At 39.7% G+C, this 23,917-nt stretch overlaps 1 protein-coding gene across 5 annotated transcripts in view; it reads left to right on the top strand.

Annotated features, from left to right (window-relative positions):
* The window catches only part of ZCWPW2 (zinc finger CW-type and PWWP domain containing 2), a 130,559-nt gene extending 119,413 nt beyond the window's left edge, over nt 1–11,146 (top strand). For 2 of the 5 annotated variants that reach the window (XM_088798299.1, XM_088798300.1), the window contains 3 exons: nt 514–7,217; nt 8,104–8,204; nt 9,382–11,146. In XM_088798299.1, the coding sequence (XP_088654425.1) occupies nt 514–675 (162 nt within the window). In that variant the 3' untranslated portion in view covers nt 676–7,217; nt 8,104–8,204; nt 9,382–11,146. The remainder of the gene's footprint in view (nt 1–513; nt 7,218–8,103; nt 8,205–9,381) is intronic. The other 3 variants (XM_088798301.1, XM_088798303.1, XM_088798302.1) reach the window with 3 other exon arrangements.
* Nucleotides 11,147–23,917: the final 12,771 nt, after the last annotated feature.

Here is a 23,917-nt window from a genome sequence, read left to right as displayed (position 1 = left end):
TTCATGGGACGTTAACTCTACTTTTAATGAACCTTGAAGATATAAATCTCGTACGTGTGTGTATGTTTGCATTGTTTTTACCCGTGTCCTGTTCAACTAAGCTAGAGGAAACTATTACTATTCATAAGTAATGCAGATGCTTATGAGAAGATGACCACAGAAAATGTGAATAAAACAGTTTTATTGTATTCCCTATAATAATTTAAAAAATAAACAAATACAGAAAACTCAATGAAAATGATCACATTTTTCCAAAGCATAAAATTAAAAGTAAAAATTTATAATGTTGGGGAATAGAGGTAAGACCTAAGTAGTAAGTTATTATTATACTAGCAGATTTACTAAACATAATACTATATATGAGGATCATTATTTGACCACCAGCATGACAGAAAACTTTGTATGACTGCTGTGGCTTGAGGAGTTACCACTTTATGTTTTGTTCAAAAAATTAAGCCCGGTCGTCAAGTAATTTTTATGTAGTTCTGATTAATTGTATTGTTGTTTTTACAGTTCTCTAAATGCAGCCCTGAAGCTTCTGTGTGCAGTCCATTTGAAAACCGCTATGAAGAGGACTGTCTTGTAATTGATGGGATAAAACTAAAAGCTGGGGAATGTATTGAAAACATAACTAACAAGTTTAAAGAAATAGATGCTTTGATGTCTGAATTTTAGGGCATTATAGATACTTTCAAAAGTTAATTGTAAAAATATTTACATCTTTATATTTTCCCAAAGTCAAAAACTTTAAAACTTTTTCGTGAAATATATATATATACACACACACACACACACACACACACACACACACACTCTAGTTGATATTTGTAATAACTTTCTAGTTTATATTTTGAGAATATCCATTGTTTTGAGTGGCAATCAAATGATATCTAAGTTAGTGTTAAAAATTTAGAATTTAAATTTGTAGATGTTTGTAGATTTTTTTTGCCCTAATTTTAAAATGGTTTATGAAACTTACTACACAAACACATGCTTTACAGTAATTATTTAAGCCCTTTATTCAAATGTGGCTGTTAAAATGGCTACCACAGCTATTATAATTCTTACAGATAATTTAAATCTAATGTGCTTAGAGAGTGTGTATTTGTAGTAGAATTAAGCTAGTACAAAATAAAAGGAAATATAAAAAATGGTAGTATAACAGAATTGGAGCTTTTCTTTAAAAAATGTCAATTGCCTCATTATATTGGAAACAGTCATTTTAACCACAGTTTCCCAAACTGACAGCAGTCTGTGGGGTGTCTCTTTGGAAAATCAGAATCCTGGATCCTTTTCCATTGAATCACTATCTCTGGAGGTGAGGATGGGAAAATGTAATTTAAAATATATATAGATAAGTTAATCATATTCACTATAAAACAAATATAAACAATATATTATAGAAAAGTAAAAAGTACATCATGGAATGCCACTCTCTTAACATCCCCCCTGAAACCCCACTCCTTAGGGATTGCCGTGAACAGTTTTAGGAAGCAGTGTCCTTCTAGATCATGTTCTGCATTCATGAACATGTGTGTGTACGCACGTCCGTCTCTAGTTCCAACTCTGGCTCCCCTTCTTTATACCTCTCTCCCTGGAGACGGGGTGGGAAAAGGGCATTCTGAGCACATTAAAACAAAAACAAAAGCTTGAGGAGAGAAGAAAAAACAAGAGAGCATCTGGGACCTGCTTTTAGTTGAATTAGTTGAGTGACATGTGATGGTGAGAAGGTAACCCCCACAGGAGATTAGAAGGACCGTGTACACAGGCTAAGGAGCTTTTAAGTGGAGGAACCAAGTGAAGAGTTTTAAACAGTGGAATCCCTTTTACAGCTCAGAAAGATCACACAAGCGACAGTGTGGAGAATGGAGTGAGACAGAATCACACTGGAGTCAGGGGACCAGGTAGGAGACTGCTTGGGGAATTCAGTTGTCAGATTCTGAGAGCCTAGTGGTGCTGTGATGGAGAGAATTGGATAGATTTAAGCTATTAACATCAGTGGATTATTAGGATTTAAAGATTGGATATAGGGATGAGACAGTGAAGGACAACTCCAGGTTTGTATTAGTCACAGTGCTGTTCACTGAGGTAGAAATACATGCAGATTAAAAGGGTGGGAGATGAGGGTAAGGGGGATCAAATATATAGTGATGGAAGGAGAACTGACTCTGCGTGGTGAACACACAATGGGATTTATAGATGATGTAATACAGAATTGTACACCTGAAATCTATGTAATTTCACAAACAATTGTCACCCCAATAAATTTTTAAAAATTAATTAAAAAAAAAAAAAGTGTGGGACAAAACTCAAGGTGGGCCAAACTGTGTGAGTTCAGTAGAGATTCTAAGCTGTCCATGCTTTGGACAAAGCCTGCATTTCAGTAGCATTCTAAGAACCAGAGTGACTAGAATAGTCTTTCAACGCATCATATTTAAATTCTAAGGGGTATAAAACAGCTTCCTCTTTTAATTCCAGCTGAATTGACTCCACAGCATTTAAGAAAAAAACTTCCTTTTTTTGGCAGTAAGATTTTGTATTTATAGCCTATATGATGTCTCAAGAAGTAATTAATCCCATTTTTTTGTAACTGCTTAGAATCAACTATAAAAGTGATTACAACTGTATTTGAAAGACTTTATCCACAATTCAAGTGTTTGATATACCCCACCCCCACCCCCACATAGTAGATCAATTAGATCACTTGCAGCTAATTTCTCTTGGTGGAACAGTCAGTGCTCATCAGAGTCACATTACATAGATCAGATACTAAAATTTCCAGACTGAATTCATCTCTGCCATGATTTGATTTGTAGAAGTCTGGAATTTCCACTGAAGACCTTGTGTACTTGAGCAGTTCAGAATGGTTCTGAGAACAGATATGGGTTGTTTCTGTCGGCAGAGGAACTGCAGTCTCCTTCCAGGAAAAGGCCGGGGGAGTCTCTATCCATGTGAGAATATAGGCTTTCAAATTTCCACATAGAATGTGTCCAGGAATAGGGATGAAGGAGCAGTCCACTAACATCTCTGTCCTCAGGGCTGAGAGCATGCTAGCCCTCCCTTTTGGTAAATATCCCCTATTCAGAGGCAGGCCTTAATAACAGAGACCAGGGCATTGCAGTGGGACTGCGGAAACAGAATGCCTTCCTTCACATCCTGGTGCTGCCATCTACTAGCTGGGAGACCTGAGGCAAGATATTTAACTTCTTTGAGCTGAGGCTTTCTTTCTTTCTTTTTTTTCCCCCTGCAATCTGGAAAATGGAGGTTGCTGTGAAAGGAAACATATTAATATATATAATACACATATAACAATTCTAGCATGTGGAAAACTATGCAAGTTATGACTTTGATAATTGTTGGTTCAGAGCACTTCTCTTCTAACTGCCCCTGCCATGCCTCTTCTATGCCCATTGAACTAATAGGCTCCTTTCAACAGGACCTGAGGTGACATACCTGCTTCTTGGGGACTGGGACCAAGGACTGCATGTGATTAACTGACTTCTAGGTCAGGTCTAGAGGTGGGGAATACCATACATTCATAGCCAGAACCTCTTGCTAGGTTCAAAGGAGGACATCATAAGGAAATTGCATCTGCCCATCAAGGGAGGTTACATTCCAAGTCCACTGGTTATACTAAGGTTGATATGTGAGGTATAAAGCAATATGTCAGGGTCATCTGCCCAAGCGTTTGAGTTGAAATAAGAGTCCTTCTTTGTCTACTTTGAGGAGTGGCTGACTGATCTGCTTTGGAATGAGTTGGGTCAACCTTCCTGTCTACAGTCTCCATGAACTTATGGAAGGTCTGGGTCCATTGGAAGCTGAGGCCCCAGTTAGATATGCAGACCCTGAAGAGTTGGACGCCAAAGCCAGCTCTGTTACCCTATATTCCAGGAAGCCTTGGCCAATTTACCCCATGCTAGAAACTGAATTTATGCGGGGATTTCCAGTGGTAAGAGCCTTAGCTCTATCTTTATTGGAGACAGGTTGTGTACTTCTGATGGGTTAGTCTCTTGTTGCTACTAATGGGATATAGAGAGAAGTATGCCTGTGATCTTGCTAAAATCTGTAGTGGTCTACAGCCTTGAACTTACTGCTCTGCAATGGAGGGTGATGGGCCACAGACACTTTTAATCCATCTACTGATAGACCTAGGAACTATCAAAAACTTTATAAATCAGTCTAGAACTTTTGTGGAAAAAGTCGATGGTTAGCTCTTTATGGATGAACCTTTCATTCATGACCCTGATGTGACTTGTGTAGTGATTTTGATGGAGTCAAACCGTTCTACCGTCTACTGCTTCTACCAAATAGCTGGTAATCAATGACTCCACCATTTATTGGGGCTAACACGTGGTTGAGTTCTATTCCAGATACTTCTAGACCAGTGGAATTTGTACCTGTGGCCTTTCCAAGGGACAAAGGTAAGATTTTGAAAATCCTAGAAATATCCAAATCTTGCTCTGTCATTTCTTCTCCCAATAGAGCCCCAGGAGGATAGCTAGACGTAGCACAGTTAAACAATTTGAAGTACTTTTTAGGGCTGAGACAATTCTTGATGCCTCTCAACAGAGTTCTAGAAGATTTGGTTAGTACAGATAAATTTAAGGTCCTACTTAAGGTCCAAGTGGGACATTCTATGTCCACAAATCTAAATTTTAGGATTTTAATACCCGTTGATTTGTTGGATGGTATAAACACTCAAAAGAGTGAGCAGCATAATCAAATAAAAAGGGAGAGGAAAGAGGAGAAAATGGTTTCCAACAAAAACTTTTGAGAGAATGTGTGGTTTGCTTTTAAATGCATACAGGAAGGTACTATAATTTGTCTTTTTAGTTCATAGGTCCAGTTCACATCTGTACCAGATGTAGACCACAGATTCCTAAGTGTGGAGTCAGGTGCCGTGATTGGGTGAGACTTCTGGGTGTCCTTTGTTGGGGATGCAGATGTTTTCCTTTTGGAGGGATGTGAAAATGTGGCCAAGGTGGTGCATAGTCGTTGACTGAATTATTGACCCAAGTCCTGTGTGTCTTCCTGCACTGCATCATCATGGCCCTGCCTTGGGCCCAGTGTCCTTCTCTGTGACTTTGGACTAGGCCTCTTGTTTTGATCAATGAAATAGAGCTGAGGGGATGGGGCCAATTTTCAGTCAACGCCCGAAGAGACTTTGAGTGTTTCTTCTTCTCTTCTTATACTTCTGCCATCACCTTGAAAAGAACATGTGCCAGCAAGCCCTCCAGTTCAGGGAGGATGAAAGACCGTGGAGAAGACCCAGATCCACAAACCTGCAGAATGAGGCAGAGCTGCCCCAGGCTCTATCTATAGAGCCATAGAGTGAAGGACTGTTGTCTTTAACCACTGAGTTTTGAGGTGGTTTGTTACATAACATTGTTGTGACAATAATTAACTGATACACTTGGCTTCTGTTCCAGCAACGATTTCACAGACCTGTGTGGAGGCAGCTGTACCTGGCCCATGGGATCTATTCTCCTTAGGGAGGAACTACTATCAATATAGTCCTGCCTCCCGAGGCCTTCTGCCAAATGACGTTCCCAGCTTTGTCTACATCTGGCCCAGACTAGCCCCTCAACTGGTGGGGCTCAGCCCATCCCCTGCCCAGCCCACTCTGCTGAGTTTTATTGTAAACTACCTCAGATGGCTTTATTAAAGAGGCAGCATATAGACATTATAAATAAATAGGGCACCAACACCATCCAGCATATCACTAAGGGCTCATAAGAGTGGGTCACTTCTTTTAAGTATTTTTTTAGACTCTATAATAATCACATAGAGTGGAGATACACCCATAATAGTGGAAGGTCTCATTTGGTAAATTAAAGTATGCATGTATTTCTACCACGCTTCTGTTCCCCATACCTTCCTTAGCACTTTGGTATTTTGTGTCGTAGGATTTTGAGTGGCAAAATCTAATTTTGAGTCCAGATTTTGCTTACTAACCTGTTTAAATCATATAACTAGTAATTACAAGGGCCAGAATTTGAGTAAATTTCTGTCTGGTTCCAGATCCCATGCCCTTGGTTACTATCTATATTATTTAATAATATGGTTACTTGTTGGGTGGTGGAAAGACCATTTAGTTTCCTCATATGTAAAATGGGGATGGAGCTACCTAAAAAACATTGTTGTGAGGAGTAAGTGAGATATTTTCAATGCTTTGTAAATCAACTATATCTTCCATGTCTTCTTGTAGAACGGCATGGAGTATGTGTTTAAGTACATTACAATTAATAATTACTAAGGTAAAATGCAATTGTACATTTGAAATGATCACTTGTCTTACTCTGACTCCATCTACTAGTCATCAGTATCAGGATTCCTTGTTTCTCTTTCTGAAAATTAATCTTTGGAAACCATCGTTAGCCGTGTTATGATCTCTCAGATAGTTATGTTAACAGTAAGGTCTGTCTTTTAAGGGGCATCTCACTGTTGAATTTTAGCAGTGCATTTAAATCACCTTGCTTTCTTCACAGACATTCAGTTAAAAAAGTCTTAATATTGATGAGTAGTGGCAGGATTCTGTGTCATGAGTTGCAGTAAATGTATGCCTGCCTTTCAGAGGGAGTCTGTGTTGTGCTTAAGCATGCCTTCCTTCAACGACTTGAAATTTGGGCCCTGGCTCCAAAGATCTTTGGAAAGCTAGGCAGCTCACCAAAATATTTGATCAAAATTCATCTATTTTAGCAATGACCCTTGCTTAGTAGGCAATTAAATTGCCTAACTTGAAAACATTGTAAAACAATTCTCTTACTTACAGAGGAAAAGGAACAGGCGGGAGACAACTGTGAATGTGGCCATGTCCCTTTCCTCTGGAGCGTAAAATCTAATGGTGGAAGAATGGAAACAAATACAGTAGGCCTCAAAGCAGAACGTACATCTGAAAATCGAACATCAGCAAGCAGAAGGGAGTTCTCATCCCAGACCGCTGCATCAGTTGTTACAAAACCCATTAATACAATTCCTTTTGTCTCAGGTATCCCTTGTCAGAGGTGAGAAACCACCTCAGAGTCTGGGGTGACTGACAGCTTTAGACCTGGGCTGCCAACAGCTAATCACAGAGGGAGTTAAACCAAAAGCCCCTCCTTTGGTTCCTCTTGAATTGCGGAGAGGGCCAATGACAGTGACACCTGACATTTAAATCCCATTAGGTCTTGGCCTGAGGGGATGCATTGCTTCAACCAGCACAACTGAATCAGCCCCAGGTATGCCATAGGACCACCTTTCCCCCTTTCTGCTTCCTGCTTAGTTGCCTGGCTGCAATCCACTGCTTTCAGTCCCCTCATGACCTCCATAACTTCTGCTACTACTGTGGATGAAGCCAAGATGTGGGAGGTATAGGAGGGCAGGTGGGCAAGGGACCCTCATCTTGGATGGTGGTTCTAAGTCAGTCAGCAACGTCTTGGAGCCCCTTCACTACAGGGGCCAGGGCTGTGCTTCTTCACGGTCAGGGGCTGGCCAAGCAGCCCCCAAATCCAGCCCAGTCATCCTCCTCACCTCTCCCATGGACTCCTGGCCCCACCTCTCAGCAGCAGCTGCTCTCAGGCAGTACCAGCTGGAAATTACCTGATCTATGAAAGCACGGCTTATCCAAGCAAAGGAGGGTTAGGGTGTAAATGCACAGCAGTGTGTGAAAGTGCAGATTATTTGGAAATCGGGGTCCAAACCTGATGTGATTATGTATTAAGTACTTATGTGTTGAGTACTAGGGTGAAGATGTGAAAGCAAAGGAGAGTGATTTAATTCTGGCTGCAGGAACAGCTTCATGGAGACATTGCATTAATTCCTTCATTCAATAGCATGGGCCAGGTCTTATGCTAGGTCCTAGTAATCAAATAGTGAGCAAGATATACATGAACTTCAACCCCATGGACCTGATACTGACTTCAGCCAAGTAGCAGTAGCCTCTCTGTGCCTCGCTTTCCTTGTCTGAAAATTGGGATGATGGTGATGATAATGATAATAATAGTCGTAACACTACTAATAGCCTAGAGTTTTTTGCACAGAATAAAATGAGTTAAGACACGCAAAGCACCTAGCACAGTGCCCGGCGCATTGCATGATATGTAACAGTCAATACCATTTTTACAGTCTCGTTGGAGAGAGAGACCTGTGAAGCAGCTCCGGAACTTGGAGGTAGAAGATGGGCTGGCTGGAGAGGATGAAAGTCACAGGCTGAACAGAGCACAGAGGTGAGAAAAACAGAATAGTAAACACCTAACTGGAGTAACCAGAGAGCAGGGAGTAGTGGATATGATGGGAAGAATATGGGGCATCAGGGCTGATCTAGCCTGATTGGGCTCTGCTCCAAGAAAGCCTCGTATACCACATTAAAGGGGCAGCTCTCATTCAACAGGGGAGCAAGCTTATGCCGTAGGTTATGCAGTAGAGCAATGGTCGCCAGAATCGGCTGGTTTAAACACCCAAGGGCTGAGACTGGCTTGGAATCAGTCTATTCTTTGATTTGCAGGTATGGAGAAGGTGGGTGGGGGAAGCAGGCAGACATCACTATGCCAGCCCGTGCCACTGTGCCTGAGGATATCCGTGCCCTGATGTTAGCTAAGGTTGTCAGCTTCCCCAGCAAGCACCTTAGGGTTGCCAGCAGGCAGCCAGGGACTGGAAGGTTAGGTGTCTCCGCAAAGTCTTATTAAACTCTCAGCTGCCCGGAAATAATGCAACGCAGCTGCAGAGTTTTAAATGGCAACGGATCTCTGGCTGTCAGAAAGGTTACAGGTAGTTACTTTCATTTGTCCTCCATGGAAGCTTAATATCATTTTCTTCTGTTCAAGTCAACTTATAGCCCTCATTACTTCAAGTTCATCGAGCAGGTAGAGCAGCCTTTTTGATTTTATTGCGCTCTGAGAATCACGTTGGGGAAGAGCTAATGCATTTTTCACCAACTTCAGCAATTTAAAGCTCTTTGGCGCTGTAGCATATTAATACGATTGTTGGTAACTCTCTGCGAGTGCTATTGGCGTCCGGAAGGATTCCTACTATTGCTGTGTGAGTTCCAGGAGGCAGGGGCTACATGTCCTCCCCTTCTGCGATCCCCCAGGCCATAGCCCAGTGCCTTGCACAGGTTAGAGCATCAGGTCTATTTTTGTATTGATTTCAAGCTTTCTTGCAATTTACCCTATTCAAAAATGTTTTCTGACAAGTCCTATACTCAAACACCATTGGTTTGAACTGAAGGTTGTGGTTGTAGTAAACATGTACTTTTGAAAGCACATATGGAGTATCAGTCACATAATTGTTAATTGTTTACATTGCTTTCTCTCTCTTTTTTTTTTTTTTTGCTTTTTTCTCTTAACTGTACATTGTGAACATATTTTCATGCCATAAAATATTGTTCTGCAACATGGTTTTTAGTGATTGCCTAGTATTTTATTGTATTTATATTCATACAATGAAATACTCTCTTGGTGAACATTTAATTTGTTTTCATGTTTTCACAATTATAAACCACTTTGCCATGAGCATTCTTATCATTCCATCTTCATGTACATTCATTTTTTTCAAGTCATTCCTAGCGGAGAAATCAATAAGTAAGAGCATCTACACAGCTGTAGGCTCCTTACGTCTACCATTTATTATCTTCCGGCAGAGGTATGTGACAGTGCCTATTTCTCTGCTAAGCTGGGGCTTGCTTTCTACTTGAATTTGATGTGACTTAAAACAGTGCATTGGGTTAATGTTTGTCTTAAAGAACATTGACTAAATGACTATGAGATGGTAGTGTTTTCCTTAATTCCTTAGAGAGGGATGAAAATGCGCATTAACATAGGTCATAAGATAAGAATAAATCAGGCAATGGGCAGGGAGAAATGTTAAAAGAAACAATGGTCGCTTGATTTAGAAGCTCATTGTCCTATTGGCCAGTCATTGTTGTGACGTGTACTAGTGGAGAGTCATCGGGCTGGAAAATGTTTCGGTGGACTGATAAATTTAAAAATCTAGGAAGCTACATTGCAGTCTGGGCAGGGAGGTAAAGGAGCTTTAGAGAATAATATCAGTTTCTACTGATTACTTTTAGTAAGGTGATCATATGGCTTTCCTTCAAGCGTTAGAATCACGATCGGTGAATTTTTTGATATTAGAATACTTATACTTACCTGATTATTTGCAAAATCTACCTTTCTTGTATTAAGTTGAGGTTGAGTATAACGAGAGCATAAAGACTGTTTTATTTTCCATCCATGTATGTGATTATTTTGTATATTTGTAATTTCTGTTGTTAGTGCCCAGAGAAAAGCTGGCTTCAGATGATGGTTCTTGCCCCCCTCTGCACAAAATATTTGAATTTACTCAAAACTATTATTGCTGCAAAATTTAGACTATGAGTACCTCCTTCCCAGGGCTGGGGCTTTATTCATAGTCCCTGGACCGTAGCACAGCAATCAAGGACTTGATAAATATTGTTTATAAATATTTATTTAATAAATAAGTATTTGCTGACCAAACGAATGAATGAAATTTATGTTATAAAAATATCTGGACCAAACACCCTGGGCCAAATAAGAATTAAATTTACCATCTAACTTAACCTTTCCGATTATGTAAGTCCAAGTTCTCAAACTGATTGAGCCTTGAATGTTTTCACAGTTTCACACTTAATTACACACTGGCATGTATACTTTGTTACTTTTTCATGTGTGTGGTAAGCAGTCTCCAAAATGATTCTCATCTTCTGGTATTCACACTCTTGTGTGGTCCCCTTCCACACAGAGGAAGACTCACCTGTGTAACCATTAAGGCATCACAAACATGACAGAGTGTGAAGAGCAGGACTAGGTCATCAAAGACATTATGGCTTCCACTTTGCTCTCTTTTGGCGCACTCATCTGGATGAATCTAGGTGCATGTCATGAGAACACTCAAGCAGCAAGGGAGGTCCATGTGGTGAGAAACTGAAGACTTCTGGGAACAACCAATATGAACTTGACAGCCATGTGAGTGAACTCTGTTGGAAGCTATCCTCCAGTTCCAGTCAAGGCGTCAGATGACCACAGCCCAAGCCGATATCTTGACTACAACCTCATGAAACACTCTAAGCCACACCACTTAGATAAGCCACTCCTAGATTCCCAATCCACGGAAACTCTGTGTGATAATAAACGTTCATTCTTTTAAGCTACTAATGTTTTGGGGTAATTTGTTACACAGCAATAGATAACTAATATAATATGTGACAAGCTTTTCTCACCAAATAGATTATAAGTATCTCGAAGAAAATAACCATATCTTTCATTTCTCACAGTGACTTGCATGTTACTGAGATAATATTAGTCAAAATAAATGATGCTAATGCTTCACGATTACCTTCTAGTCAAGTCAACAAATACTTAATGCCTACCAAACACTCTTCTAGGAGCTAAGGAAAGCAGAAAGCAAAACGGTGCAAAGTAAATGCTAGTGGATAAGACATATAGTAATTTGAAAAACAGATATGGACCAAGTCAATAAAGATAAGAAGCTAAGAAGAAAAATAAAACAAAGATGGGAGATGCGTTTTTATATATTTGATGTAAGGTGTCAGGAAATCGTTCTCTGATAAGACATTTGAGCAGAGAGTTGTGCATGTATCTGGGAAAGAGCATCCCAGGCAGAGGGAACTTCAAGTTCAAAGGCCATGGGACTGAAAAAGTGTGGCACATTCAATACTGCCAATATGGCTAAGGCTGAGTTCACTATTTGTCGCAGATTTCACTAGTTAGCTCACTGAGTTTCTCACAAGTTCAACTTTACATTTAAATTTCTCTTGATGAGTTGGACCTCCCTTTGCCTTGTTTTCTGAATTTGAACAGGGTACTAGATATTGGTTTACTTTAAACAGAACTTTTTAAGTAAATGAGTCATTATAGAAACATGTAAACATGGCTAATGAGTCAAAATAGGCTAATATTTGTAGCCGGAATGAAGAATTAGAAAACTCACTGATTGCAATCTTCCTTTCCTTCTGCCACTTGAAGCGTTCTGACTTCATTAAAGCCATTAGCGCCCACCAATAAATTAGATCGCTTTGGTACTAACACAAATATGTTTAGATGTTTCTGACATTGCAGGAAATAATCAGGCTCAATCAATATATGTTTATCAAGACATAAGGTCTCCAATCGATGAGTAATTAGCTCTCCCAACAGAAGAACAAATAAAATTCTGTTTCCTAAATGTTCTGTCATGCTATGCTGTGGATTTCACCTCATTTCCGTCTCTTGCTGAAAGAAACACATGTCACAATGAATTGAATGATCAGTGAATAATGAGTTCTGCCTTGATTACAGCATGCTGGTGATCATAAATAAATGAAATCGTGTTTGCATTTCATAGACATCTAAATTTTTTAATCTTGTATTTCACCTCAGATAAACAAGTTTATTCTTACTTTAATAAGAAAAAAACCCTCTGAGAGGCATAATACAGAACTTAGGCTCGAATTTAACACTTTAAACAACAGCTCCGGCACTGTTATCCTATGGCAGCCGCTGGTATTCTCTTTATAAAGCTGACTGATTTCCTTGCATGTTTGCTCCCTTTTATAAACATTATCTTGGCAACTTAATGAATTATTTTATTTGTGCTTTAATTTTGAAGGTAGATTTCACAGAGAGGGAGACATGCGTGGAGTGGGGTATAGGGTAGAGAGAATCTAAGAGAGAAAACCAGAAATAGACACAGAAATAGAGATGCAAAGACAGAAAAATCCTGTAGTGTGTGTGTGTGTGTGTGTGTGTGTGTGTGTGTGTGTGTGTGTGTACACATGTGTAGGGGGAAGAAAGTAGAGAGATTACACTGAGATATAACCAGAAAGGAAAAAGGACAACTATTTAAACTCTGGGATTTGTTTATGGGAAGGAAAAAGACTACGTTATTAAAAAAACAAAAAAACACAAAAAGATTAATACCAAAATAATTATGTGTTTTACTTCTTAAATAAAAATCAGAGGCCTTTCAAATTATGAGGCAAAATATTAGAACTAACTAAAAAGAAATGCACTTAATAGTTTACCTAGAAACCTACTGTACTTTTTTATCAAACAAAGTTAATTTAAAATATTTGAGGAACAGGTATGTACAGTATCATTTATAATTAATTTTTCCCAGCTCTGAATGCCTCTACTATGTTAGGAAAACAATGAGTTCTTTAAATCTCTACAGAATTTTTTTATTAGCCTAGTCATGCATAGGCAAAGGTATTTTTTAAAAATCTTTCTTTGGTACATATTTAATTAATATGAAGTGTTTAAAACATAGAGACACTTGGATATGCTAAGAATTTACCAAAAACATTTAACTTTGATGGAAAGCAAGCAAGTGAATTTGCAAAATGTAAAGAAATTTCAATCTTTTTTATGAATTATTTTTCATGAGCTGTGATGCAGATGACATAAATTTGGCATAAATGTAGACATATACTGAAGTCTCTTCATGTTAAATTGCACAACCCTTTAAAATATTTTACTTAAGGACACTAGAACAATTTTTTAAAATCATATTTATTGGAGTAACAATGGTTTGTAAAGTTACATAGGTTTCAAGTGTACAATTATGTAATATAATACATCATCTATATATCACATTTTGTGTTCACCACCCAGAGTCAGTTCTCCTTCCATCACCATATATTTGACCCCCTTTACTCTCTTCTACCACCTCACTCCCCCCGTACCCTCTGGTAACCACTAAACTGTTGTTTGTATCTATGAATTTTTGTTGTTGCTTTTTTAATTGGGGAAATACTTCTTTATTTTATTGTCAGTTTTGAATAGACACTTCTACTTAAGCTTTATAACTGAAATAAACTACATTTTTTTTCATCTCGTTATTTTATGCAGGCTTTGTAAACTAGCCTGAGTTCTATTGGTAATTCTTTTTTTTTCTTTTAATTTTTTTAAATTAAAAGTTTATTGGGGTGACAATTATTAGCAAAGTTAAATAGATTTCAGGTGTACAATTCTGTAATACATCATCTATATATCACATTGTGTGTTCACCACCCAGAGTCAGTTCTCTTTCCATCACCAATTATTTGATCCCCTTTACCCTCATCTACCACCCCCCTCCCTATGAGTTTTTGTTTCTTTATTTGTTTGTTTTGTTCATTGTTGCTTTCAGTTTTATATCCCACACGAGTGAAATCATATGTTCCTTGACTTTTTTTTGTCTGACATATTTCACTTAGCATAAGAATCTCAAGATCCATTCATGTTGTTGCAAATGATGGTATTTCATCTTATGGCAGAATAATATTTCATTGTGTATATGAGTATATACCACATCTTCTTCATCCAATCCTCTATTGAAGGACATTTTGGTTGTTTCCATGTCTTGGCCACTGTAAATAACGCTGCAATGAACATCAGAGTACCTATATATTTACAGATAAATGTTTTCAGATTTTTTGGTATATACCTAGGAGAGGGATTGCTGGGTCATATGGTAATTCTATTCTTAATTTTTTGAGGAACCTCCACACTGCCTTCCATAATGGCTGCACCAGTCTGCATTCCCACCAACAGTGTATCAGGGTTCCTTTTTCTCCACAGCCTCTCCAACACTTGTTATTCTTTGTCTTGCTGATGATAGCCATTCTGAAAGGTGTGAGGTGATATCTTATTAGGGTTTTGATTTGCATTTCCCTAACAGCTAGTGATGTTGAGCATTTTTTCATATATCTGTTAGCCATTTGTCTGTCTTCTTGGGAGGACTTTCTGTTCTAGAATCTCAAAAATTTGGTTCTCCAAGTAGAAAGAACTTTAAATATTCACTCTCCAGAGAAGTGATTATTATCTCTTAATGGCAATTTTAAGAGAATTCAGGGGTAATTTTATTGAAGAGAAAATTGTCAATAATCCTTCAAATGTTTTAAGTAAAACAGAATAAAACAACAAACAAACAAAAGAAAGAATGCTGTAAATCCTCATAAATATTTACCCCACTGACTACTTTTGGAAATGCTGTATTTCAAGAGAAACTTAATCTGTGTGTTTCATTTATACATCTCAGAGCCATTTCAAACACCACACATCTTATGAACTTTTTTATAAGCCTTTTCAAAGATATTTTTATTTGAACTAAAAAGTCATGTTTTTTTGGCACCAAATGGAGCTTGGGGTGCTGAAGAAAAAGTTACCTTGGAGCCCACAGAGTTCAAGCAATTCTAAACAAGGTCAAAGCGATTCTTCCCATCTCAAATGAGATTGAAATAAAGAATAGAAATGTTCACTGTGTGATAGCATTTGTGAGCCAAAGATTTTAAAAAGAAGTAAAATGTTCTCCTAGAACCATCAAATATCTAAGGTCCAAAACAAATTCTACAAGGAGTAAGCTGGAATTTATTGAATCTGCTCGGTGTGTGTTTTAATAATTTTTTTTATTTATTTGGAGACAAATATGTTTCAAAACATTTTTTTAATTTGTACTACTGACTGTCTTCCTTGGGGTTTTCTGCAAAATCAGACAAGATTTCGGCTCAAATGGTGTATTTGAGAGGTGATGCCAGACAACACAGTACAGAGGTGGAAAATGGGAGAAGGAAGGGGCAGCGTTCACTCAAGTTGTGTTATCAGCAAGTTCCCGCTGTGGGCAGCTGAAGCTGAGTTGTGTTGTGGGAACTCTGGAAGCCAGTGTAGGCCATGTATCTCAGAGCTATCCCACCCAGAGGGTGAGGAAGCTGGAGTATTTATCTACCAGTACTCACGGTCATTGGTTAAGGGCTACTTCTGGAGGATGGTAATTCCCCATGCTTCTGACCTGCCTTGCACACTGGAATGGACTGAGATAAGACCAATGTGATTTGGGATGAACAGACAACATCTGCTACTCTGACGTACATTCTATGTTATTTCAGAGTAACGATTGTAGTAGGTTTATGATGGGGAATCAAGAAAAGCTTTATCCAAGTGAGTCTGTTAAAGCAATTTCTCAAGCAAAAGAAAGTTTGTGATTGATGTAAATGACGATTTGAAGGCCTAAATTGTTCAGAGTTTAAAACCGAAACTCACTGTGTGTTTGCTTTGACACTCCACTTTCCTTTACATGTGTCAACTGGCCAAAAATAACTCTCCAGAAAATCCACCAAAAGAATGGTTTATTTGGGAAAAGAAAAAGAAACAAGATCATCCCACGAGTGTGTGAACTCACACTTGTCGGGCAGTGTTCCAACCGGCCACCCACCTGCAAATAACCCTGATTCCAAGATGGCTTCTCTATTTTTTAGCATCCCTTTTCTGGAAGTAACCACAAAGTTTAACAGGAAGTCAAGACTAGAGAGTTAACAAGGGGCCCAGCTCCACCCATAGTCCTCCCAGCTCCTTGGTAAATTGTCTTAAGACGCCAGTTCACTTTTATCACATGAATGATAATAGCTAACATTTATTAAACACTTACTATATACCCGAAACTGTGCTCAGTGTGTAAGTTTGTAATAAAATATGTAATCCTCACATGTTTTGAGACATGTGCTAATGAGACAGGTGCTACTGTCATCCGTATTTTACAGATGAGGGGACTCACACACCAAACGTTTCTGTAATTTGCCCAAGATTTTGTAGAAGAGCAGGAGTTCAAATTCAAAAGGGCTCTGGAACCCTGGCCTTCCACACTACATATACCACTTCTGTGGGTAGTCCAGTGTACATGACTTACCCATTCTGCATTTCTTCTTTTGGTATTTAAGGTCTTCATGATTGCTTACTATAGTAACCGCTGTGACTAGAGATGACTGCAGAAGCCGGCCTCATCTACATCACAAGTGCACATTTGAATTTGATGTTCAGCAGCCATTTATAGAGCTGATCAATGTTGATGGTTAATTGCTGCCTGAAGTGCCACTGCCAAAACTGCTCTTTCCTAGACTGCCGATGGACTTTCCCAGTGACCTTTGGGACTATCAGCTGTCTGAAATGGGGCATCCGTGCCTTTTCCCATCCATCTTCGTGGAGCAGTGAAATGAGAAAATTATTTTTGGAACAAGCATTCTTTTTTCTGCACTTTGACTTTCACCAAGTTTTCAACTTTGTGGGAATTCATGGTCATCGTGAAATGATACTCAACTTAAAAATAATGTTATAGAACAAAAAAACGCCTTTGGGACCAAGTAAAGGCTGAACATCTGAGTGTTTCAACACACATGGAAACCATGCACATGCACAGCAGATGGAAAAGTTGGAGACAAGGCCACCTCTTTTTTATCCCGTCGCATGTGAGCAAAAGTGAAACACTGGTTCTGTCTACATATAGTGCACAATTTTAATCTAGTCCACATGATAATTTATATACAGAAACTGTTTAGCATGTCTTTGTCTGAAATGGAAGGTTCAAATGTCATGCCATAGACCAATTTTGTTCATGTGTTTTTAAGTAAAAATTTGTTGTGTGCTCCCAAAACAGGATGTGGGTTAGGAAGAAGCCATTGTAAGAAAAGTAGTACAGCTTTTCGAGAACTATTGACTGAGCAGCATAAGTAAGGTTAGTCTATGTGTTTGCTTTCCAATTTGTAGGAAGACAAATAAATATCTGGTATAAACGCACTTTCATTTATAATGTTGTGTACTTTGGAATTTTTTTTTTTTTTTTTTTTTTAAGTGTAAGTCCTCAATTTTTAAAAATTAACAAACATTTCTTTTGGTCTCAAATTACTGGAAATAAATCAAAGTTGGAAATATTTATTTATTCTTATGAAAAAATGTTACTTAAAGTTAATTTTATATTTTAAAAAGAAAGCAAAGTGATCTCCAAAATGATAGAGTGGTGAGTTTTACCCCAAGTTCCAGGAAGGCTGTTTTCCAGGTATTATTGCAAGACCTCATAATACAATGTAGGGAAATAATAAAGAGGTAAGCACAAATAGATGCTTTTCTAGAAGGAAAATCATTCTAGTTATTAAATTCTTGGGAAGAGTAAATGAAAATGAAAATTGTATCCCTAATTCACAGGACTTGGTGAAAGTAATTTCCTTGGATTTTTAGCGGTTGTGACAAGGCTTTCAAATGAAGCCTGTGACGGAGCCCGTGGAACCCACCGGACAGGCCTCAAGTCCACACAAGCTGAAAGTAGAATGCGGGGGGCACAGAGCAGCAGCCTTTCTGGTAGAAAGGACCAGATCCCAGCTTGTCCAGGGAAGCAACCTTCGTAAGAAGACATAGGTGCCCAGTGACCACATTTTACCATAGTAAGTTGATGATAAATGTCTATGCCGAGGGGGGAAAAATGGGTTACAGGAAATTCCAGGAATGGATGAATAGGCAGCAGGGATGATGACAGCTTTTTGTTCTTATTATCATTTACTTTTCTTGATTACTGACAATGTATTGGGAACTGAATAAGATGTTTAATAATCAGCAGTGAAAGGAGATACCAGTTAAAGGAGGAATCACTCACAGTGTATGACCTGGGAAGATGGCCAACTGTGGCAGCAATCTTTAAGGAGATTTTCTGGCCCCTGAACACAAATAATTTTATGTTCCCTGAGATTCTATAGCATCTTCTCCACTATTTGTCCCTCTCGGGAATTTGGAACTGGGAACAGAGAAGCAGAAATTAGTAGTTGCTGTAGGTTAATGGAAGCTGTTTGTGAAAAGGTCCATAAACTTGAATACTGAGTCTCCAGGCTCTGCCTAGATCTTGTGTGTCAGTTAGCTATTGCTATGTAACAAATTACCCCAGAACTCAGTGGCTTAAAACACCAAGCACTTATTAGTTAATACATACACTTATGGGTTGTCTGATCTCTACTAAGCTCACTCATGCATTTTAGGGTTGTGTAGGGGCTCTGATCTTGGCTGGAACAACTCATCCATGTCTCTTTTCCACTCGTGGGACAGATGAAATAGCTCAGGCATGCTCTTCTCATGGCAGTGGCACAAGTGCAAGAGAGTAAGCAGAAACATGCAAGATTTCTTGAAGTGTAAGCTTGGAATTTACATTGCATTCTATTTGGTGCAAGCAAGTTACATGCCTGAGCATAGATACAAAGGTGGAGAAATAGACTCTGCCTCTTTAATGAGAGGAATGACAAAGTCATGTGACACAGAGAAGGTATAAAGCATTGGGGCCTTTCATACAATCTACCGTACTGCTCTGGCAGAATACTAGTTGTATTGATTGTTTAGCCCCCGTATCTATTCCGTACATGTACTGCTTTTCCCCACTCAGAAGGAACAAGCAGGAAGCACATTTGAGATTGCTGCACTCCCAGTTCAGCCCACAAGCATGGGCAAAGGAACGAGGCCGTGGTCCTGGGTAGAGGAAGCAAAAGACAATGGACCCAACTCTGATGCATTTATATTGGCCACCCACTGGGACAGGGGAGGAGCAACAGATTTCCTGTAATCGAGGACTTCCCCAAACATGCTTGGAGTTCAGTTTTTATTCAAATCCCTGAAGTCCTCACATAATTCCACCCAAGTTTCTGCCTGTTACCTTCACTGGGGAAGTCCATACCCCAAGACATCGCAGAAATGCTGCCATTTCCAAATTAAGCTTTTACATCCACTTCCTTGTACCTCCGTGTCATTAAAATATGGGGGTTGGTGGTTTGCTGTCACGGGGCATTTTCTTTGGTGGTGGCTTTCCCATGGTAGAAGATCACAATGGAATATGCCTGGTCAGTGCCAGTTTTATCTGCCCGGAGGAATGGGGACATTTTTCTAATTCACACGCAGGTGTCACATAAGTCAGTGGTAGCCCTAGCTTTATTCGTTTTCCTTTGGTGATAATCCTAATGCCGGGTGATTTTCTTCCAAGTTAGTACAAACCATAGATGCCTTTACGGTTCAAATTATTCAAAGAAGCAACTTCTGTCTTCTAGTATAACTTGCAGTCACCAGTTGATCTTAAACTAACCTTTTTTTTTTTTTTCCCCTAACTCTTCTTGTATTTTGGTGCAAACCTATTTTCCCTCAGAATGTTAACTCTACTCATTTCTCAAGTACTACTTGAGTATACTAATATATTTTATTTTCAATTTTACTGTTCATCTCTGAGACTAGCTAAGACTAACTCTGGTTCCTTGTATGCAAAAGGACCTAACTAATACGTTAGCCTCAGAAATAGTTCAGACACACCAGGATTGCTTAATCAACATGGCAGCTCTATCTGCAAAAAGTTAAAAAAAAAAAAAAAAGGGAAAAGGCCAAAGTAGTCTTGGCTTTATTAGCAACATCAGGCAATTACCGAATCTGCTGCAATAAATGGCCAAGGTTATGGCACCCATAAAGTTTAATTTGCATTCTGAATATTAACAATGTGTTCACTGAGAATGCAAAGCAGGCCCTGCAGGATGTGAGCAGCTAAATCAGTGCATTTCAGGATTTCTTTGGTTCATGCAAAGTCAGGGGGAGACTAACTTGCTGGTGTGTGGTCAGCCTCAACCTTTGCCACTTGAGCAGGACATATGGAGCATGGAAGCAGATGGTCCTTCTGGGCTACCCTCGGAGGAGACAGAGTCACCAGATGGTCTGATGTAAATTGTGACTGGGCTGCACTGCAGCCAATCGGATTATCTGGGTCATTTTGGGGATTACTGTGGATGGCCAGGAGATTGATTAGTCTGCCATGATTGGAACCTGCTGGTAAGAGGATGAAAGGAGTTAGCCAATTGCACCAAATGTGTGTTTTTCCAAGATGCCCAGTGAGAAACTGAGATGACATTGTGCAGAGACTCTGAAATTGCGTGAGAGGATCTTACTGCTGGAGAACTCAAACATACAGGAAATTGTATTTCCACATCAATGAAATGTATAGGAATCACACTACTAAATCACAGGGCAAGTTGTTCTAAGCTCAGACCGCTTTCACATGACTTTCTCACACTCACCTATCATGTATGCATCAGTGGGCAAAGAAGGGAGGCCAGGGCTCTGACCTATATTGGTAAACGTCTCTGCTTGATTGCGTGAGTCTCCTGCTCTTCCTTTCCCCATTCCTGGGCACCTGTCACACGTCAGGGTTTCCAAGGAACCAATTGGGAGCAACGCACTGACAACTCCCCAGTTTGTATAACTTAGGCTGTCCTTCCAGTATGTCTGCCGGCTCCACATCTAACTGCTCTATCATGGTCACAGCACAGGGGGCATCAGTCTTGGAAAATCATAGGGAATTATTTTTGGTGAAATCAGGTGGAATTTTAGGACACCAGGAGAGAGCAAGAATGAGGGAGAGAACAAGAATGAGGGCGAGAGACTGACCAGAAGGATTTCACCATCCTTTATTCCCTAAAAATGCAGTGCCAAGCCACACTCAAATGTGACCACAATAGAAGGTCAGAGTCTTCAGATGTCTAACGCTCTAGAACCTCAGATTGGCTTGGTCCACTCAGTCTTGCTGGTAAGGGTGGGGCGGGGTGGGCAGGAGAGAGGGAAATGAATAGAAGGCAGTGCTCCTTATCTAAGGTTGAGGCTCAGAACACCACAGTGGACCATTCCAAAGGAGGACCTGGGGGAACTGTCCCAGCCCCTTTGATTTCTGAGGTTAGGGACATGGACCAGCTATGACCTCCAGACAGAACTTCTTTATCTCATTTGAGATGTTGATAAACAAGGATTTAAACATTTACACCTCACTTTTTTAATAAGTAAGTTAACATAATCTTTTCAAGATGAGGTTTTTGGCAAGGAATTTTAATTGTAGCTATCTTATAAGGACAGAACACACACACACACACACACACACACACACACACACACACACCAGCAAACAAACTTTACAAAGCCTAAAGAAATGTATGGAACATACTAAACAATTTAAAATTATTGCTATGCAAATCAATTAGAGAAAAATATGGGAAGAAGAAAATACAGGTCATCCATAATCCCCAACTTGGGTTTTGATGTATTTCCTTCTAGTCATTTTTCTGTTTGTGTGTGTGTGTGAATAATTTTATAAACATTGCATTACTGGTGTACTCACTCACACACAATGACATGCTTTTCTGTTTAGTATCACATGATAATCTTCCCCTCCTGCCATTACATAGTCTTAAAAACAATGTAGTTTGATGGCTAGACTGTACATGAAAAGATTTATCACCATCATCACCATCATCATCCTCGTTCCTATGCCCCGGTAACCTCTTTAGGTTTGTAATTCAGTCTAAGCACGAATCTTAGCTTCTTTCTTGATACCAACAAAAACCCACAGACAGAACCATTTGTAAAGTATAATATATTTTCTGGGCTGGTGTAGGAGGCTGTGAAAGAGGATTTTATGTGGTGGCATTGCAAAAACTCCAAGTTGAAGAGCCATATTTCTTCCTCTGAAACCTTCTACACACCAGCAGACACTCTCATCTTTACCAAAATGCTCACCTCGGGCCCCTTGCAGGCTGTTCTCTCCTCTGCACGACTCATCCTCCCCAAGTCTGTTTTGCCTCCTTCCCCAGAGCAAACCCTGCTTTTTCTCACTGTATCCTGGAGAACAGCTCAGTTACGGTTTCATTACTCGCACTATTGCAGTGAGTCTCAACCAGGGGCAGTTTTGTTCCCAAGAAGACATTCGGCAATGTCTGCAGATGTATTTGGTTGTCACAATTGGGGGTGACACTGACATCGAGTGGGTAAAGGCACAAAGAATGCTGCTCTACCTTCTACAACACGCAGGCATCCCCCACCCCCAACAAAGGATTATCTGGGCTGCAGTATCCACTGTGCTGAGTCAGAAACGTGAGGGCAGCACCCGGTGTTCTCCAAGCCCCCCACTGTTACCCCAATTAGCTTGCCAAGATAGCTCCAAGGAAAGACCGTTATCTTCCCATGAGGGATTGTGGGAAAGAGATAACAGTTCCGACTCTGCACACGAAGAACTTGCGGTTCTTCTTACCCGAAGATGTAGAACGTGCCCCAGTTGCTCAGCTCTCAGGTTGGCTTCGAGAGCTGTGCTGTCCAATGTGATAGCCACTTGATCCATGTGGTTATGAAATTATTTTAAAGTGAAGCACAATTTAACATTCCCTCAGTCACACTAGCCACGTTTCAAGTGGCTACAACACGTGTCTGGTTAGCAAACTGTACAGCACGGGTAGAGAACATTTCTGTCATCCCAGCAAGCGCTACTGGACAGTGGTATTGTAGAGCTTCTGACACGTGTCCTTTTCCTCTAGGACCCTAGACCTCTCTCACTATTCTCTTTTGTTCACTTCTATAGACCACCTTGTTCTTGATGATTCAGTCAGCAAACCATGGCAGTTCTTGCCCTCAACACCAGCTGAAAGTGTGTCTGGGAAAGGTATTCCACCTCAGGGATGAGGAGAGTAAGTCAAGGTGCTTAGGGCCTTTGAATGGAATTGTGCAGTCCTTGAGGGCAAGGAACTTCTTCTTTAAGGGTCCACAGCACACAGCAGGGTGCCTGGCTCATGCTTAGGATTTAATAAACAATTATTCAGTGAGTAGGTGAAATTAACTTATCTATAGAGAGTCTAACAAATTACATACCTGTGTGTTGGCCTGTGTCTTGGACACTCTAACAGAGTTGGCCATCGAGTTGTTTTCCTGTAGTGAAAAGCTGGATGGCAGGGTGGAGAATGGGAATTTGCATTAGAATGGTCAATTTCCAGTCCCTAACCAGCTAGGTGACCTTGATTGCTTAACCTCTGTGAGTCTCAGTTTCCTCCTCTGTAAACCAGGGATTTAATTTTAATTTATCTACCTCCTGGGTTTTTGTGACATGTGAATAGGGTAGCATCTGTGATAGCACTTTGTAAAATATAGATACCGGTAGTAATTATTATTGTAATATACAGTCAGTGGTCCTGGTTAGAATTAGCAGGGACCATATATTTTTTTCCTACAATAGAACTCTAGTGCTCAGATTTATGGTAGCATTTGTTTATATTACTACTGAAAAGAGATTTTAGTTCCTTTGAGCTTATCCGTTGATCCTCTTTCTGTTTTTTCATTAAAAAAAAAAAAAA

Source organism: Rhinolophus sinicus, chromosome 5 (genome assembly GCF_057876585.1).
Source record: "Rhinolophus sinicus isolate RSI-liver-muscle chromosome 5, RSI-T2T, whole genome shotgun sequence".
Lineage (NCBI taxonomy): Eukaryota > Metazoa > Chordata > Mammalia > Chiroptera > Rhinolophidae > Rhinolophus > Rhinolophus sinicus.
Note: the sequence above shows the minus strand (reverse complement) of the source record. Positions and strands in the feature narration are given on the sequence as shown.